Raw genomic sequence first — 17,621 nt, 5'->3', positions numbered from 1 at the left:
TAAAAAATTTTTAAGTCACATACGGACGCACATTCACGTACGTACCCTGCAATGCTTCTCAATTTTACATCTTAGGGCGTTGTCTGGTGGTTACCTGTCTCGTTAAGTCTCAACAACACCACAAATCTCGCCATTCCGGTAGCACCGCAATCCGGTAAAACCGCATCCGCAAGTCCGCAGCTCGGCAAGTCCGCAATCATACAGTCTCGCAACCCGCCGCGTTGTGTCCATTAATGGACAATTGGACACTATTTCAGTCCTTGCTGAACGCGGCATTCTAGCATGTCTGCAGCTTTGCATTAACGCAGCTCGGCAAATATGCAGCATTTTCGCCTTCCTCACTTTCAACCCAAAAACTCCCCTTTAAGTTACATTGGCCCACTTGTGCATTATTACCACAATTAGAATAGAGGAGACCTTCGCCTGGGCCCTGCTCTAAGGCACTAAGTGATGACAGATGCAAGTCTAACTGATATTCGTCCTGAAAATTTTCTCGGCTTCATTTATGCCCCCATGCATTTGTGAGATCATGTCTGAATTTACGCAAAAGGGAAACAATGAGTTAATATCAATCGTATACCTTGCAAGTTTTATTAATGTATGTATTTAGTTTCTTTCCTCTGAGAGAGCTGGAAGCGGTCCTATAAGGAGCCAGGAACACTGTTCGTATGTAGCTGCGCATTGGATTAGGGATAAAATCCAACATAGTAAACAGGGATCGGTGATGACACAATTGTACTTGCACTGTTAATGGCAAACAACCGGAAAAACACACATGATAACGTTAATAAAATGATAATGACGCAAAAAACACAGAAAACTCATAAATAATACATAAAAATAATTACAGTCGATAATTATAGATGACTACGCTTGATGTTAAGCTGCCGCAGTCTATGCTTGCAGTACTTGTACATATGACTTTAAAGGTACTCGTATACTGTATAGTGTATATGACTTGTCTTGGATCAGTGCCGCTCTACAGTAGTATAGGCTTCTGGCGAAGCTATACCAGAAGCTTTGCCAGAAGCCTATACTACTGTAGAGCGGCACTGCTTGGATTTAGCTCCTCGGATCGGTACTTTAACTCCACTTCCATATTTCGTTTCATGTGGCGTACAAAGTTGGCTTCGATTACTGTACTCTGCTTTACCTGTATGCCCTTCTTTTATTCCGTAGGTGACATCAGCTTGTCTGCGTGTTGGACTTCGTAAATAAACTCTTAGTAGTTGTCACTCTTAGATGTAGGGGCTCGTTCCGCAGTTTGAACTGGGAAATGTCACAGAATGATCGATACTTCTGTCTGCGCTTCCAGTTGACAGCCACAATTGAGATTACTTAAATAAAAAATTTATTCAACCAAACCGGTGCGGGAAAACGGTTTGAAAACCATAACAATATGTGTCGATTTGTGACAGAAACCGACCTGCATTATTATTAAACATTGCCTACATATAGCGGTCGAAGGTTGCCCAAACCAGATTGCACAATAAATAAATTTCAAATATTATTAGATACAGAAAATTTAAATCATTCCGCTTGGTAATGGGCATCTTCTTGGGCGTTAGTCATTTCTAGCGTATACCTTGCGCTTACTGCGTTGGTGTCCTTCGTTAAGTATTTTTAAGGTTCTTTGAGTAATTATCAGCCATGCATTTTAAAGCTACAGGACCAATGCTGTTCACAACCGTGAATCATGCACACCATTTTCCACCGCATTCAGCAGCTTTTGACTGGGACGCACATACACCAACGGGGACGGCGGAGCATTCTCCACGTCTTTGGGTGCTGAACTGCGCAGGGGTTGGGCAAATACCGGTGAGGCCTGGTGATAGGTCACGCGTCGCATCCTCCAATGGCACACACCAACAATCGCCGCCACTAAAAGAAGGAGGCAGAAAGCCACCAGTACACCGGCAATGATGATGGATTCCGGAAGGCCAATAACGCCTACATGAAAGGGAAAGAAAACTTCAGTTTAGGTGTTCCACATTCTCAGATGAAATTCCAGTCTTCGAACCAGTGGTAGTTGAATGGTTTGCGTTGCTAGTGAAGTTATTCAGCCCGCATTCTTCTTTCCACTCCGCTTCTCCCAACCATCAAGGTCACGAATCTGGTCGGTGAATGCATCTAATGGACAGTAGATACCGCAGTGCGGCGGATCGAGAATTTTCGGGTCGGCGGCCATGTTGTCGGGACTACAAAGGTCATTTTGTAAACTGCAGCTCTTGATCAACTTCACTAATTTCAGGCGATGTAAGCTTACTCGTTTTTGAAAAGAACCCTCACTGTATTATTCCGGAAGTATTCAAAAATGATGGAAGCCTACAGAGTTGCGATCAAGCAGTACCCGATGCAAATCGTTGTGGTGAGACTTACCGTAAATTTTGGGACGCCGAAGTTGGGTCCAGCCACTGTATAATTGAACAAATCCAACGCCGCCAAAATCCCAGCAACGTTTTCGTCGTGCTAAGCAACGGTCGTGTTTTTTTTTAAATTTCAAAGCGACAATTTACAGTTGCGTGATTCTTACACCAGAATAAAGAACCATCTTCAGCTCGTTCGACTTCCCAGTTTTATACGCTTGGCCGGCCGTGTTCATTCGGTCGACGATCTCTTTAAGCAAATGTCCCACGCGGAAGCGAGTCCGTACCCGATCCCGGTTTCCGCCGGCCTGCAGTGATGTAACCTTAACTACCGTCGGCAAGTGCCGTATTTACTCGTGTGAAAGAGATAATTAATCGTACAATCAAGTGCATTCGCATATTGACAATGCGGTCCATGGTGTCGTACAGGCTTTGATTCATCCATTTCGGGTAACTGCTATCGTTGGCGTAACGCTGTTGATGCAGCAACGCGTCGTGGATGCGAGTAGTGGTTTCGAAAAAGTTGTATTCCATGACATCGGTTGCTTTGATCACATTTTCCTTAAATCCCTGAAATCAACATGGAATTTAAAGTAACCTCTATCACTGCGCAAGCTTTAAGGACTAATAAAATTGATAACTCGTAGAATAAACGCAGATTAATTAAATCGAAGCTAACGAATAGCTGATAGCACAGTAAATAAAAAATGGATTATAATACTGTTACTTAATCCATTCATGTTTTTGTTGGATTAAATATTTCTTTAACCCAACAGTTTTCAGAATAATTGAAGTACAAGCCGAATTAGTTATCTCAGTGCAAAAATTCGTTATCTTACGATTTATATGCGAGGTAGACAACAACACTATTTAAAAACGTCGAATGCCTTTTTCGTTGTATAATTCTGACGGTACGAGAATACCTGCAATTCATTCTGCAGTAATTTAGCGGCCGGCAATTCCCCAATACTGTTGCGCAACTTAGCAAATTCCGGACAGTCCATGTCGTAGTTCAGCAGTAGCGCATCATGATGGCGCGGTCGCGTGTACACCGGAAATGGATTCCAGTATTCTCCCAGCGGAGTATTCCATTGGCGCCGCGTACCGTTAGGCGGCAACAGCCCGGCGATGAGGGCCTGGGCGCTCTTAATCGTCCGATCGGTGGCTGAGGAAATCACTTTAATACGTTGACTGGATGCGCGCTCCCCGTCCTCGAAGAAAGCGTGGTATCGGGTGCGGATAAATTGTCCGTATTCGTACATTTGTCGGATCCCGTTGGAGGTCAGCTGGGCTTCGATGGAGGGACTGTTCTGGCGTTGTACCTCGCCGGCGGTGGGAATTTGGAAGAGGGATGTGCGCTCTCCATGGCGATGAACCTTTTAGTCAAATTACAAAACAATTAAGATTGTGCGAACATGCAGGCAAGCCGGGTAACGAGATTTCATGATCCAGTTGCACGAATCAGTTAATAAATCAGAATGTGTAGCTGGGGTTTTCCCCAGCAATTTAGTTGGGGTTTTCTTGTAGTATGCACCCGTCATAACAAACGAAAAGCAAATAAATATAACAATAGTTAAAACGCATTTAAAAAATATGGTGATTTCTGGTTACTGCATTATTTGTACACTTTTGCAGCGTTTTTTTTTATTATAGCAAAAGCAGCCTTACTAAAGCAGCTCGCAAAATTCACGAGACACGTTGCGAAGATTTTTATAAACGGATACCAATGCGATATGATGTAAAATTATCATAAAAATGTGATCAAAAGAATAAAACATATGCTATTAAGCTAATTTAATTTACTCAAAAATTTTATTTACAATTTAATTTACTTATTAATTTCAAAAATAGATTAATTTTTTATGATTTTATCGAAAATTGTGGAAAGAGTATACGTTGCCGGTTGTGTGCAGATCTGCTGCGACGCTGGCGGCTTACCACTTGTACAAGTAATAGCTCATCCAGGCTAACGGACGCTTCAGTGTTTGATATAGGCAACGAATCATTCTGTATCCTCACATCCGCGCGCTCCACATCAGCAACATTCACACCAGTAGTTGGGACAGTATAATCGGAATAGCTGGCACTGGAATATGCTGTAGTCTCTATGTACGGAGCGTAGGTACCGCCGCTGCTACCATCCGGAAACAAGCTCTGAGTATACTGGTTATACTGATCGGTGTTTTGGCACGCTGCCCACTTGACCGCCGCCAACACCAAGAAACACACTACAGCGTACATCACGTCGGAAGGTTCTTCTTCTTATATTACGAAACTCAGGTTCTTCGGGCCGGAAACCAGAATACCGGCGTGAAAGGATGACAGGGTTCGATAATCCGCAAGTCGAATCGGAGTGAACGACTTCCATGCAAAGCAACTGTTTTCAAGTATCATCCACTTGAAATCCTTGCTGGGTACAGATTTTGGCTGATGAGAAATATGCACGCCGGCAGTTTGCTGCACGTTTCCGAATATGAAAATTAAAATGTGGGCTATAGTAGTACTTTATTTGCAATCATTTAAACTGTCGGCTTCCGTGTGGATGCGTTTACGTTGAAAAGAATGTGCAACACACGATAAGGAACACTGTTGCTCTGACTCACACACTCGCACATCAACATCCGATAATACGAGCATGCACAGAGAAAAAACAGCAACATACTTATGCAACCGAACATTACGCCACAAGTTCTAAATTGCTTTTCCGGCTAAATGACGGTGCATCGGCTTTGTTCATTTCCGCAAACTCGATTAACATCTAACTTTCTAATTTTTGGAAAATTGCGCTGACTAATTCGCCAACATGGATAATCAACTGGTCTTGCATTCACGTTCTGACGCCGATGGGAAATCCGGGGACGGGTCGACCGCGGCGTTTGTCCTGTATGAGCTGTAATTAACACAGTTTCTTATTAGAAAGCAATTTCTTTATTATTTGCACTTATTTGCCGGCGCTGGCAATGTCGTACCCTGTCGATGTGAGTAGGAGTTAGCGGTGTCGTTGGAGCAACGGTTGTGGGTTGCGTTCTACGACGCAAACAAGAAATTATAATGCTAACCAGCAAAATTACTGCGCGCACTTCACAGTATACTAACTTTCAGTAGCTGGTGAAGAACTGCAATCCTCATCGAACTGTTTTCTACTGACTATTACGTCTTTCAGCAAATACCGCAGCTCCCGCAACGGGCAAAAATCCGTACCGCACTCAGGATGCCACGATATATATAATGGGATCAGCGTACTCATCCTGAGCACTGAAGAAAAATAAATTTAATGCATCTCATATCTCATGCACTCATATAAATGCATCTCATGATCAGATTTTTTGCACAGCTTACTTGTTTTTTAGTAGAATCCGAACAGAATTATTTTTGAATAATTCAAAAATAACCGACGCCTGTATTTGAAAACACGGCACATTGACAGTCCGATTGTTGAAGCTTTAAATGCATAATATTACTATAAGAACCTTACGGTAAAATCCGGTATGCCGAAATTTGGCCCTTTCAGTGTATAATTGAATAAGTTTAAAAGCCGCCGGTAACCCACCGATGTTTTCATCATGCTGCACCAAAAGGAATTGATCAACAGTGTATCTTTTCCAGTTCACAATATACAGGCGAGAAATTACTTCAGCTTACGCAAGAGTAGAAGACCATTTTCAGCAGATTCTGCGGATGGTCCTGGGCGGCTTTCTCCATTCGGCCAAAAACGTCATCAAGCAGGCGGCCGATCTTCAGGCGTGTCCGCTGTCGGTCGCCGTTCCCGCCGACAATCAGATGCATCCGCATGCCGGCAATCCGCTCAATAGCCTCCAACAACGTGGCGTTCATCCAGGGCGGGATGGCGTTGATTTCCGGGTACTCCATAGCGTAACGCAAGGCATCCTCGATGGCCGTTGTGGTGCCCCAGAAATCGTAGTTTCCGATCCCGGATGCCTTCATCATCGCGTGCTTGAAGTCCTGTCCAAAATTCAGTTGGTGTTTATTTACATAAAAAAATCCAACGTTAGCGTGAGCAATTCACCCGAAATTCAAACCCTAATTTCGGAAAGACATATGGGAAATTTTCCAAAAGAATGTTGAAACCATACGTTAATTTCATTTTGATTTAGTGGAGACGCATTCAGTAAATATTAGCTGGGGCAAGTTATACTGAACGAAGCTTTGTCGAAAATTTCTTAATATCAGAAGAAAATTAACACTGAAAACTCGTAGATATTGGAGTTTGCAACTCAGCGGTTAGTCTGGTACCGTCAGTTCGGTTTCCAGCTGCTTTGCCAGAGGCATTTCGTTGATGGTCCGCCGCAGCCGTCCCATCAGCGGACAATCCGCGTCGTCATAATTAAACAGGTACAGGTCATCGTGATAAGGTTGCGCATAAACCGGAATCGGATTCCAGTATTTGCCCAGCTCCGAATCCCAGCGCCTGGTGCTGTTCTCCGGCGGCAGGAGCCCGGCGGCCGAGCGCCTGCGCACTGGTGATGGTGCGGTCGGTGTGTGAGGAGATGATGGTGATCCGCTGACTGGGGATGCGATCGTTGGTCTCGAAGAAGGTCTGATAACGTCGCCGCATCCACTGCCCGAAGCGGTACATCTGTTTGACACCTCGGGAAGTCAACTGGGCGTCGGTGGGAAAGGCCGACTGCCGGCTGACGTTGCGGCCCCAAGGGACGCTGAAGACCGGCATTCGCTCAGCGTGGCGTTGCACCTGTATGAATCGTTCAAAAATAACTGCATTAACATGAAATGCATCAATCCATTGATCGAAATTATTATTGATTCTTCGATCCATTGCACAGCAGGTGTATAAGACTGCAAAAGCGGAAATTCCAAATCGGCCAGTCGGTTGACGGTTTTGAATTTTCAATACTCTAATAAAATCAGCAAATAGTGCGCGACAGCGGCAAATTCACTGCGCACAAATCGCAAGCATCGGATTCAAACAGAGACGCGCATATACGTACGATCGAAGCATCTAATTTTTTTTATCACAATGACAAATGCCGTAACTGGCGATATACATAGCTTACTTACTACGACCACAAGGCGGAGCTGGTTGGGATCCACGGAGGTATGGCTGACCGGCTTCACGGAATCGGAGCGCGAATTGTCCAGTGTGTGGAGCATGAGCATCTTCTGTTCGGTTACAATTTCAATGCTGCGATTTTGCGCGCAAACAAGCGCTACGAGAAGGCTTATCCGCAGAAAAACTGTCCTACCGCTATGCGCCATTTTGAGGATTTTATGAGTTAAATGTCGCGGTTATAGCGAACTGTCGAATGGGCAGAATATCGTCTAGCTTGTGAACTAGTGCTGTTTATAAATAGAAGATGTTCGGAAGCGCGGCTTTTTTACAACAGTAAATGAAATGAGTATGCACTGTCGTGTTGCTTTCACATCCCGGAATGGTCGAATGTCACGTCACATATCAACGTTTTGTCCATGAGCTTTTCCGGTTTGCCAGTGCTTATAACATGTTTGTATTCAGCGCACACCATCTGATTTTAAATCTAACTAACATTTTCTTCCGGGAGAACTGAGTGGACTAGTTCGCAACTGTAGTATCAAGCCAAAGTGGTCAAATGCAACTCATTCATATTTTGACGTCCATCGGAAATCCTTTGCCCGGCCGGACGCGGCGTTTGTCACGTATGAGCTGCAATTTATGACACCGCTTACTTAAATGTTTTCGCGGAGTAAATGGTAAAGTTGTCCCCTTATAGGTGTGTTCGAATTACAGGTACAGTGCTAAACCGTTAGGATTTTTTACCTTATCGATGTGGGTCGAAGGCAACGGCGTAGCCGGCGCAACGGTTGTGGCCCAGCTTCCTAAAGGACGAACAAACGAAAATTTCTAACTGATAAAACTTATTAAGCGGCATTTAGTTATGCTAACCGGTTGGCAGAGAATTGCATTCTTCATCGAACTGTTTTTTACTGACGATGACGTCATCTAATATATGGCGCAGCTCCTGCAGCGGGCAGAAGTCGCTGTAGTACTCCGGATGTCGCAGTACAATTGGATCGCCGCATTCGTCTTGAGCACTACAAAGCGCGAACTTCTTATTGAACCGCGAATGCCACGAGCCGAATTGTACAACACCGTACTTGTTTTTCAATAAAATCCGCACAGAATTATTTTTGAATAATTCAAAGATAACTGAAGCCTGTAAAGACGTGTGAATATTCAAAAGCAGATTGAAGCGTTTTTTCAGTATGCAAGTCTTACCGTAAATTCTGGTATGCCAAAATTTGGTCCTTTCAGGGTATAATTAAACAAATTCAACGCCGCCAGTATAGCGCTCACGTTTTCATCGTGCTACATTGTAAGAGTGGACATTGTTTTAGTTTTGATAGCAGTTTTTCAAGCGGAAGACAGGTTTGACTTACGCAAGAGTAGAAGACCATCTTCAGCAGATTCTGCGCATTGTCCTTCGTGGATTTCTCCATGCGGTGAAAGATGTCATCGAGTAACCGGCCGGTCTTCAGGCGGGTCCGTTGCCGGTCGCCGTTGCCGCCGGCAATCAGGTGCATTCGCATGCCGGCGATCCGTTCAATGGCGTCCAACAGGGTGGTGTTCATCCAGGGCGGGATAGCGTTGGTTTGCGGGTACTCCAAGGCGTATCGCATGGCGTCCTCGATGGCCGTTGTAGTGCCCCAGAAATCGTAGTTTGCTATGCCGGATGCTTTCATTATCGCACGCTTGAAATCCTGTCAAAGTTTTTAATAAATTCAAAATGTATGACTGTTTTACATTTAAATTATGTCCAATTAGCGAAATCATAAACAAATAAGAACGTTAAGTACTTTTTGATTCAAAATAAATAACAAAAATTTTTGTTCGTAATCATGGTTTTTTATTTTACTGTAATAATTTAAATTGTTTCTCAATCGACGGGTGAGTTCAGATTATAATTGAAATTTTTAATGCGGGTTAGCATTCTAAGTAGTTTCTCCTTATCGTTCTGTGAAAGGAACGTTCTGTGTCTATCTTCTTAGTAATTTGAATTGTTTTAGCTATCAATGAAGTACCGCCAGCTCGGCTTCCAGCTGCTTTGCCAGAGGCATTTCGTTGATGGTCCGCCGCAGCCGTCCCATCAGCGGGCAATCCGCGTCGTCATAATTAAACAGGTACAGGTCATCGTGATAAGGTTGCGCGTAAACTGGAATGGGATACCAGTATTTTCCTAGCTCCGAATCCCAGCGGCGGGTCGTGTTCTCCGTGGGAAGGAGCCCGGCAGCCAGGGCCTGCGCACTGGTGATGGTGCGGTCGGTGTGTGAGGAGATGATGGTGATCCGCTGACTCGGGATGCGATCGTTGGTCTCGAAGAAGGCCTGGTAACGTCGCCGTATCCACTGTCCGTACTCGTACATTTGTTTGACGCCGCGGGAAGTCAGCTGGGCATCGGTTGGGATGGCCGATTGCCGGGTGACGTTGCGGCCCCAGGGAATGCTGAAGACCGGCGTCCGCTCTGCATGACGATGTATCTAGAAGAGTTTTTGTGTGATCATTGTAGTGAGCGTTAATAAGTCGATATGTCGATTCAAAAGTGAATCGACGCTCTTCTGCTGATCGTATAATTCTACTGTATTTTTCTTGTCTTACTGTCCTGTCATCACTCATCTGTTTTGGACCAAAACAGATGGGTGGGGACTAAGTACCAAAACGTTTGATACTTAGTTTGTACTTATGATGTGTAATATGAATAGAAATTGTAAATGTCAAACAGAAAAAGTCGAAATGCGACGTTCGTGGTCCAAGATTTATTAATAAAATCAACAAAAAATAGGCACAAAGAGTACTGTCGGCATAAAATCAACCGGACTGTATCCGAGCAGTGAAGCGCTTGTTTGCGCAATATGCGTTAAAATGAAGCCCCTGTTTTTCCTAGTTTACATTGTCAGTATTGCATATTTGTATGAACAACGTAATGATGACAAACGCTGTGATTTATGGCGCTTGTACTCACCACGACAACAAGGCGGAGTTGACTTGGATCCACGGAAGCGCCGCTGGCTGGTTTCCCAGATTCGAAGCGCGAATTATCCAGGGTTTGGCGGATGAGCGTGTTCTGCTCGGTCACGATATCGGTGGTGTGATTTTGCGCGGAAGCCAACGATGTAATGGCGATTATCCGCATAAAAGTAAGCATGCCGATTCGCGCCATTAAAACAATTTAAAGAAACTCAATTGTGCGCGCTTGTTGTTAAATGTGGAATAGGAAAATCATTAACGACTTCTTGTCACGCCACGATTTCCTGTAAAGCAAGGTGCTGTAGAACCGATATAGCTACAACACATCACTGGCTTTTGAGAATGACTGAATGAGTGCACAATGCAATATAAAAACAGTGTTGCTGTTAAAATTCCACTACTACAGTTTTCCCTCATCGATGCATGGTGCGATCTGCCATTTAACTTTTACATTTTGGCGGTGTGTAACAAGAGACACTTGATCGATGATGACACCGTCAACAATTGTATGTATGGATTACAGTATGTATGCACTGTACACACTACGAGGTACATGGCGAACTGTTGAGAAACACCAGAAACCGGTTAAAAAACTGCCGATTCAAACTGAATGCGAAGCGCGCGCTGTCCTTTGTCATTTCGACGATCTTCGTTAAGCTAGCCTCTTTGACTCTTGATTACTGATGGCCTCTCTTTTTTCAGCTCACTGCGTACTGGTTAAAAAATGTGTTGTACAGAGTAGTATGTGCAGCTCGTTTATCAGTGACAGCAATTTTTATTGAATAATCGGTATTTAATAAAGAAAAGTTCTATAGCAAAAGTTGATCTGATCTGTTGACGAGCGTTAATAGTTTCTTTAACAGCGGTAGTCGATGTATGCCATAAAGGTCACGGCGACAAGAAAAGTCGCAGCTATATTATATTTACAAAATTGGAAATTTTTAGAACTTTATATGAAGCTTTTTAATTTGCGTCAGACATTTTCTAAATGCATTTTTCTAATTATCTGTTCTCCCGTTGTGATTAAAGAAATTACGGATGTTTGTTTACACCGTGTTAACCACACCTCGATCGTGTTTTTTTTTTCTAAAAAACTGAAATATTTCTGTTGCTCGGTCAGTGAAATATATGACATACCGGAACCACGGATTGGTCACGATTAAAGTGTAGGTAATTATTTACAACCATGTTTGCCGTACTTGCCGGAAGTGCTCGAGCGACTGTCTTCAGCGAAAAGCAAAGAAAAGACTTATTTTCAAGATTATATGGCTTCGTCGCGCTTCAAGCCGCAGGGTACTCCGTTAGTCAGCCACTTGAGGCGTCACCGGCCGCGAAAAAGCGCCGACTTCACCGCTTTCCACACGGAAGCCGTAAAACGCGTGAAATCAACAGAAAATTTTTGAAGAAAATATCACCGAACAACCGGCTCCGGTAATTGTCTTGCGGCAAGATAGCAGCTGTGAGCTGTCTTGTAAGACAATTATGCCGTTGTTGTTGTGCCGTGTATATTGCGTAAAGAACGGTGTAAACAGCGGTGGACGCGTATATAAAAATATAGCCGGATAAATCCGGGCGCGCCTTGTTCAGTTTGGCATACAACGGATAACAATCTTATCGGATTCTGCGGCTGCTTGATCAGCGCCACATCACTGGTTCAGTGTTGTGGTTTTCCTGCATCATTCTTTCAGTTTTTTCTTAAATCATCTGCGCCATGGATTAAATGGAATTTAATTGTAATCTTATTTGATTGCATTGGAATAATTTATTTTTCGCAACGCTCGTCACCCGGTGTAATTAATCTGTGATATAGAGTGTGCATTTTACTGGGATTCACGATGCAGTGTAAAGTGAATACGAAGCTGGTTCCCTTGAAGGGACTGATGTTCCTCGTCCATGGAGGTACTTGTTGCGCCCGCGGGATGATTGAAGCGTCTGTGATGAATGGTGTTTGCTCTGGTTTTAGGAATATCGGCGCTGCTACCTTTTATGGCCGTCCACATGCGAAGTAAGCTTTCCAGCTATACAAAGCCAGTTATAAATTATTAGTGTAGATAATTCATTATGGAATTCTATTTTGTTTAATTTTTGTTTTATCGTCCTGCTCTTGCTTGTGTTGAATCGGTTCTTATGAACGCTGAAAAATTATCAGAAATGTTCGAATGTTATTATCGATTACTGCTTGTAAATAACAATGATAATAATTATTTAATTAATAGTTAATAATTAGCAGATTTTTAGAACTGTATTAAAGTGTGCCTTACCCATAAAATTATACTGAATCATAAATTTTCATGTAAACGGGGTCTGTACACAAATACAACAGTTACTATCCAGAAAAATTTGGTGTTTTTTTTATTTGAACTGTAATTGTTATGGTGCAATGTGTAACCAATTCAAATTCTTTTGATAAAATATTCGAAGCTTTTGTTTATAAAATGCTATTTAGTAATGCCAATAACAATTTAATACCAGTATGCGAAGAAAATATCTGTAAAAAATTTAATAAAGGCATTTAAAAAGTTAATATAAACAAATAAAATGATCTAGTATAAGAAATATAAGAAAAAATATACATAAATGTTTATTAGTCAATGATATTAAAATTTACATTTTCGTGTAGGTTTAGGTATTACCGTACCGCAGACGGCCATCATCCTAGCCGTGCTACCTTTCGTCAGCGCCGTCGGACCGCCACTAGGCGGGTTAATTGCCGACAAAATCGGCAACTACCGGCTGGTCTTCATCGTGGCCACCGTGCTCAGCGTGACACTCCACTTACTGCTGTACTTCGTAACGCCGGCCTACCAACCGCCCCTGGAGCTCAGTCCCAACGAGACGTTCCCGGTGGCGGATCTCAGCTTCCGCTGTCATGCCAACGGCTCCTTCGGCTACGACGTCTCATCATTATTGGGATGCCCGCAGAAGAATAAAACAGCGGTGGATGATTTTCTGGCGGCGATGGATGTGCAGCATCTGCGCCTAGGGTCAGTTAACGGCTACCTATTGTAGCGCGCGGGAGAATGATTTATTCAAAACAGCAGTATATTTAGTTGACTTTCAGTGTTTATTCGGAGTTTCTGCTTATTTTCAAATTTACCATTTTAAGTTTCAGTTTTCCTAGTTATTTTCTAAAGCTTAATGTTTTATGCAACATTAAAATTTCACAAGTTCTCATACTTGCATACATCACAAATTTAAAGATTTTTTGTTTTTGCTTTTAAGCGTTTAAATGTAAGAGAACTTGTAAAACTAACGATGGTTTCCTTTTATTAATTTTACTACGAAAAGTTTCAGAGTGCCAGATATCGTTGTGCAGTGGCGAAATCCTTCCAAAAGTTACGGATTAGTTCACAAAAATAAATTGCAAAATGTTGAAGGAAATTAAAAATCGAAATACTCTGTATATAAAGCGATTTTGGGAAAAATTAAATTTTAGGTCGATATTAGTAGCATTTTTTTGCGGCTCATAATTAAATTTGAAGTGCTACAAGCATCATTCTGTTAGATAGCGGCCGGAGTGCCATGAAATGTAATCATGTATTGACACAATTTAGAAAAGTTTTATGCCCAAAATAAATTGAACAAAGTATTTACCCAAAATCTATAGAAGTATGTAAAGAAATTATCAGTAATTTTTCTGTCGAAAATTGCGCGGTTATTTTCCTATAATTAGTATAATATGCTAACTAGATTTCGAATTTCAAGAAATCCAGCGTTTGTTTATGTTTTGTCTGAATTGCTGAATGTTTGCAGGGACTGTTACGCCGACTGTGCCGAGACCAACCAGCTGGCGCCGCCCCAGCTGGACCCGGCGGTGTGTCATGGAGACAAGAACGATTCGGCCCATTTCTGTTCGGAGCAGCTGAAGTCTCGCTGCAAAGACATCAAATCCAACTGCTCCTTTAACTGCGCCATAGGACAAGACTTTCAGGCTCAGCGATTGAAGTGTCCAGTTCCGCGACCAAAGGTCATCGGCAAAGCTACCAATGACACCGGTAGCCAGGCCGCGACGCTGGGCTTTTACTGCCTGTTCCGTCTGACATCAACCACAATTATGTGGATGGCGGTAAGAATGTCTCACTGACTAAAAATCAAAATTGCTCAGCTAACCATGCATAATACTGTTATTTTTAACGAAAAGAAATTATTCGTTAACAAAATTTCGCTTGACTGACTCCCTATTCGTCTTCGAACTTGATTTTTAAATGGGAAATGTTTTGAGTAATAACGTTTTCTGTTGGAACTTTTTTTAAGAAATTTAATCAGTTCTGCTGTTATTTTGGCTTTAATTTGTGATATTATTCTGTACTCTCGTTAGCTAACAAATTTTAAACCAAATTTTTTTGATAACATGAATTTGGCCGAAACTTAGTTTAAAAACGGTTGCCAAAAAGCGGTTTAAAAATAAAAAAAAATGAATTAAAAAATAAAATAAAATATTTTTAGAAAATTTTCTAAAACTGCCGGAAATTCTCTGCTATTTTTTCAATTTTTGATTACAGTTGCTGACTGTATTATTTCAATTCTTTTATTATTATCTTTTTTATTATTTTTTTAATTTTCAATTTACTTATAAGTTAAAACATGCTCTTTTTAAATCAAATTCCCGGTAGTTGTAATTCCAGTGCATTATTATCTCTTTACGAACAGGTGCCTTTACTGGATTCCTTGGCCATCGCACTCTGTCAAGACCACAAAGCGGATCTGGGCTTCCAGAAGATGTTTTCTATGATCGGTTTCTCCTTGCTGCCGCCCCTGTCTGGTATTCTAATTGCAAAAGTGCGTGCAGCATAGATTATTACCAATCGCCGACAGTGAAGTTTCTCACGATTTACGGTATATTAAAGATTTCTGAAACGCATTTCAGGCCGAAGAACTCAACGGGTTCGAAGATTACGGCCCGGCGTTCTACGTGTTCTCCGCCATGCACATTCTGGCCGCCATTGTGGTCATCTTCCTGCGGATGCAGCTGCGTATGCCGGCGCAGAGTCTGATGAAAAATATTCTGGTGGTGATGGCTGACCGGCGTGTTATCAGTATGACCGTTATTGTCTTCTTCTGTGGATGCGGATTTGGATTTATTACCAGGTACCCGGCTGGATTTAACAGTCTATTTCTATATCTATTTATAGATTGTTAATTCAATATTGTGTAACTGTATTATTTATTTAATTTATCTTTTATCATGTATTTTATCGTGTACGTACTGATTTTTGATTGAAACTCAGCTTGATGTTAATCAGTTAATTTTTTAATTTTGCAGTTTCCTGTTCTGGTACATGCTGGAGGACCTGCACTCGTCCAAAGTCCTGCTGGGTCTCAGTCAGACCGTTTGCGGGCTCTTTGGCATCCCGGCCATGGGGCTGGCCAGTAAGCTGATCCAGCGCTTCGGCCACACGAAACTCTTCATTGCCGGGGTGGTGGCGTACGCCATACGCTTTCTCGGCTTATCTTTCGTCCCGGTCGGGCAAGCGTACTGGGTGTTACCCTTACAGATCTTTGAAGGCGTCTCGCATTCTCTGGTAAGCTGATTGTACCGTATAAAGCAATAAAAAAATTCAACTTGGGTTCACCATTCTGCTCAGCGTTGACAAAACTAGTTAATGTACCAAATGTGCGCGTGCTTTTCGTTTCGGTCTGCGTTCTATTGTCAAACTGTGGAAACCACTGCTCTACGATCATCGTACACGATACCTACTTTAGTCCGCAATCCGCATCACCTCTCAATGAATCGATGTTTCGTTGGGACAGTTCTCGCTCCTAATATTTTATATATATGATTATTCAACGGGCAATCCATTATCTAACTTTTTTTTGGTCGTTTCAACAGGTTGTCGTCACCGCCGCCAGCTATGCTGCCAAACTGTCACCGACCTTCGTGGCGTCGCTGCAAGGCATCGTGTTTGCCTCCCATTACTGTTTTGGTGAGTATTCTGCACGTACGACATTTTCTGCACCTCTGACGAGTTGTGCGAATTGTCTCTTCTGCTGATTGCTGCTTTTTGAATTTACGACTTAGTGTGACCTCTAATACTGTTTTTTTTTGTGGGAAATCTTTTTAGGTAAAGGCTTTGGAGCGCTGATTAGCGGTTTCCTTATGAACGCTTACGGTTCGCGAGCGACATTCCAGATTTTTGCCGTGTTGTAAGCCACCACATTTTCTCGCTCTGTACTGATTAATACGAGGTAGTTTTTACAATGAATTGTTATTGCTGTGCAGCTATATTTGCTTAGCCTTCCTCTTTTATCCTCTGAACTTTCTCCTGGTGACAAAACCCCGTCGCAATGCCAAGCGGAAGGCGATTGAAAAGGGATACGACCAGGATAATTCCATGGTCACCGGTGAAACACCTTCCAAGATCGGTAAAAGAACTAAAACTGTTAATACCTGAAATTTCATATTTCCGTGAAATTATTTTGCGAAGCCTTTTTAGCTTTAAATATCGAATAATTTGCCAAATTAAGTAATTAATAAATCCAATGCGTCAGAGCGATGATAATCCGTGTTTTCTTGTATAGGCGGTAATTATCCGATCTACACGGGTCCGTCGATGAAGGACGAGATGGCCAAAATGCCGTTCATGGACGAATTCCCCGACGACGGCATCTACGACCGTACGGAGCCGGACCGCCAGCCGTTGCCGGTGGTGCCGCTGCTATCCGGCGAGGAAGCGCTCTATCCCGACGGGGGCCTGCGGCAATCACCGCCGCCGTATGGTGAGGAAGGAGCGGCGGTTCATCAGCGCCCCAACGCTCCGTATCTGGACGAAGAACCGGTGCTGCATCATCGTCCCAACGGAACGGTGCCCACGTCCGAACAAGAGTAATGTAATGTAATCGTTTGAATAACTTTTTCATTGTTCTTGGTGTTCATGGCAACTTGCTGGCTGTTGCAGTTTACCGGTTTTTGCACTCTGAGTTTTATCTATATTGATAGGAAAAATAAAATGTTTAAGTCGGAAATTTTACTTCCTTATTTTTAGCCTTCAGACATGGCACAGATTGATGAAATTAAAATGGGCATATTGCATAGACAAATCGACTGGTACATGTATAGATAACTAGAACTACATTAGTTCAGCTGTTGCAATTTTAATGTTGCACTAGAACAGTTATCCCGGCGCTTGCAATTGTGGAGATTCTGGAGACTGAAAGGATTATTATTAACAGCAAGAATAAAGCGTAGCCATTTTGTAGACAAAACATGCCGCAAATTCTTCGCCACACGCGAATTAAACTGTTGTTTAACTTTATTAATATTTTGACTGATTGTATTT

General features: G+C 42.6%; 3 protein-coding genes across 4 annotated transcripts; 1 reads left to right on the top strand and 2 right to left on the bottom strand.

The window, feature by feature from the left end:
- Window positions 1-1,370: 1,370 nt before the first annotated feature.
- Window positions 1,371-4,791, bottom strand: LOC129592531 (prostatic acid phosphatase-like). The gene is made up of 8 exons (XM_055488589.1): window positions 4,305-4,791; window positions 3,290-3,742; window positions 2,748-2,936; window positions 2,534-2,674; window positions 2,380-2,469; window positions 2,267-2,325; window positions 2,062-2,198; window positions 1,371-1,950 (listed from the first exon to the last, which is right to left on the bottom strand). Exons 1-8 carry the CDS (start codon window positions 4,605-4,607, stop codon window positions 1,682-1,684), a joined length of 1,641 nt encoding a protein of 546 aa, XP_055344564.1. The 5' UTR covers window positions 4,608-4,791; the 3' UTR covers window positions 1,371-1,681.
- A 2,114-nt stretch (window positions 4,792-6,905) lies between these two features.
- On the bottom strand, window positions 6,906-10,757 carry LOC129592540 (prostatic acid phosphatase-like). 2 transcript variants are annotated; one of them, XM_055488602.1, is made up of 9 exons: window positions 10,340-10,757; window positions 9,402-9,857; window positions 8,760-9,080; window positions 8,599-8,688; window positions 8,478-8,536; window positions 8,266-8,414; window positions 8,140-8,198; window positions 7,400-8,025; window positions 6,906-7,077 (listed from the first exon to the last, which is right to left on the bottom strand). In XM_055488602.1, exons 1-8 carry the CDS (start codon window positions 10,535-10,537, stop codon window positions 7,963-7,965), a joined length of 1,395 nt encoding a protein of 464 aa, XP_055344577.1. In that variant the 5' UTR covers window positions 10,538-10,757; the 3' UTR covers window positions 6,906-7,077; window positions 7,400-7,962. The 2 variants fall into 2 exon arrangements, with proteins under 2 accessions (XP_055344577.1, XP_055344578.1); XM_055488603.1 differs by having other exon boundaries at window positions 7,404-8,025.
- A 989-nt stretch (window positions 10,758-11,746) lies between these two features.
- On the top strand, window positions 11,747-17,382 carry LOC129592511 (major facilitator superfamily domain-containing protein 6-like). The gene is made up of 11 exons (XM_055488566.1): window positions 11,747-12,243; window positions 12,308-12,349; window positions 12,965-13,328; window positions 14,098-14,410; window positions 14,995-15,123; window positions 15,212-15,432; window positions 15,608-15,866; window positions 16,175-16,268; window positions 16,407-16,488; window positions 16,565-16,707; window positions 16,864-17,382. Exons 1-11 carry the CDS (start codon window positions 12,180-12,182, stop codon window positions 17,169-17,171), a joined length of 2,019 nt encoding a protein of 672 aa, XP_055344541.1. The 5' UTR covers window positions 11,747-12,179; the 3' UTR covers window positions 17,172-17,382.
- The last annotated feature ends 239 nt before the right edge of the window (window positions 17,383-17,621 follow it).

Source organism: Paramacrobiotus metropolitanus, unplaced genomic scaffold (assembly GCF_019649055.1).
Source record: "Paramacrobiotus metropolitanus isolate TYO unplaced genomic scaffold, Prichtersi_v1.0 Parri_scaffold0000053, whole genome shotgun sequence".
Classification (NCBI taxonomy): domain Eukaryota; kingdom Metazoa; phylum Tardigrada; class Eutardigrada; order Parachela; family Macrobiotidae; genus Paramacrobiotus; species Paramacrobiotus metropolitanus.
The sequence above is the reverse complement of the archived record's forward strand: the minus strand, read 5'-3'. Positions and strand labels throughout refer to the sequence as shown.

What these genes read in the sequence shown, in the direction of transcription:
- LOC129592531 (XM_055488589.1), bottom strand. Translation starts at nt 4,607, where the DNA reads ATGTACGCTGTAGTGTGTTTCTTGGTGTTGGCGGCGGTCAAGTGGGCA. An exon ending in AGCTATTACTTGTACAAGTG is followed by an intron (nt 3,743 to 4,304) that starts GTAAGCCGCCAG and finishes TTTGACTAAAAG; the next exon opens with GTTCATCGCCATGGAGAGCG. An exon ending in TACTGCAGAATGAATTGCAG is followed by an intron (nt 2,937 to 3,289) that starts GTATTCTCGTAC and finishes TGTTGATTTCAG; the next exon opens with GGATTTAAGGAAAATGTGAT.
- LOC129592511 (XM_055488566.1), top strand. Translation starts at nt 12,180, where the DNA reads ATGCAGTGTAAAGTGAATACGAAGCTGGTTCCCTTGAAGGGACTGATG. An exon ending in TATGGCCGTCCACATGCGAA is followed by an intron (nt 12,350 to 12,964) that starts GTAAGCTTTCCA and finishes ATTTTCGTGTAG; the next exon opens with GTTTAGGTATTACCGTACCG. An exon ending in AAGGCGTCTCGCATTCTCTG is followed by an intron (nt 15,867 to 16,174) that starts GTAAGCTGATTG and finishes TCGTTTCAACAG; the next exon opens with GTTGTCGTCACCGCCGCCAG.
- LOC129592540 (XM_055488602.1), bottom strand. Translation starts at nt 10,537, where the DNA reads ATGGCGCGAATCGGCATGCTTACTTTTATGCGGATAATCGCCATTACA. An exon ending in AACTCCGCCTTGTTGTCGTG is followed by an intron (nt 9,858 to 10,339) that starts GTGAGTACAAGC and finishes AAACTCTTCTAG; the next exon opens with ATACATCGTCATGCAGAGCG. An exon ending in AGATGGTCTTCTACTCTTGC is followed by an intron (nt 8,689 to 8,759) that starts GTAAGTCAAACC and finishes CTTACAATGTAG; the next exon opens with CACGATGAAAACGTGAGCGC.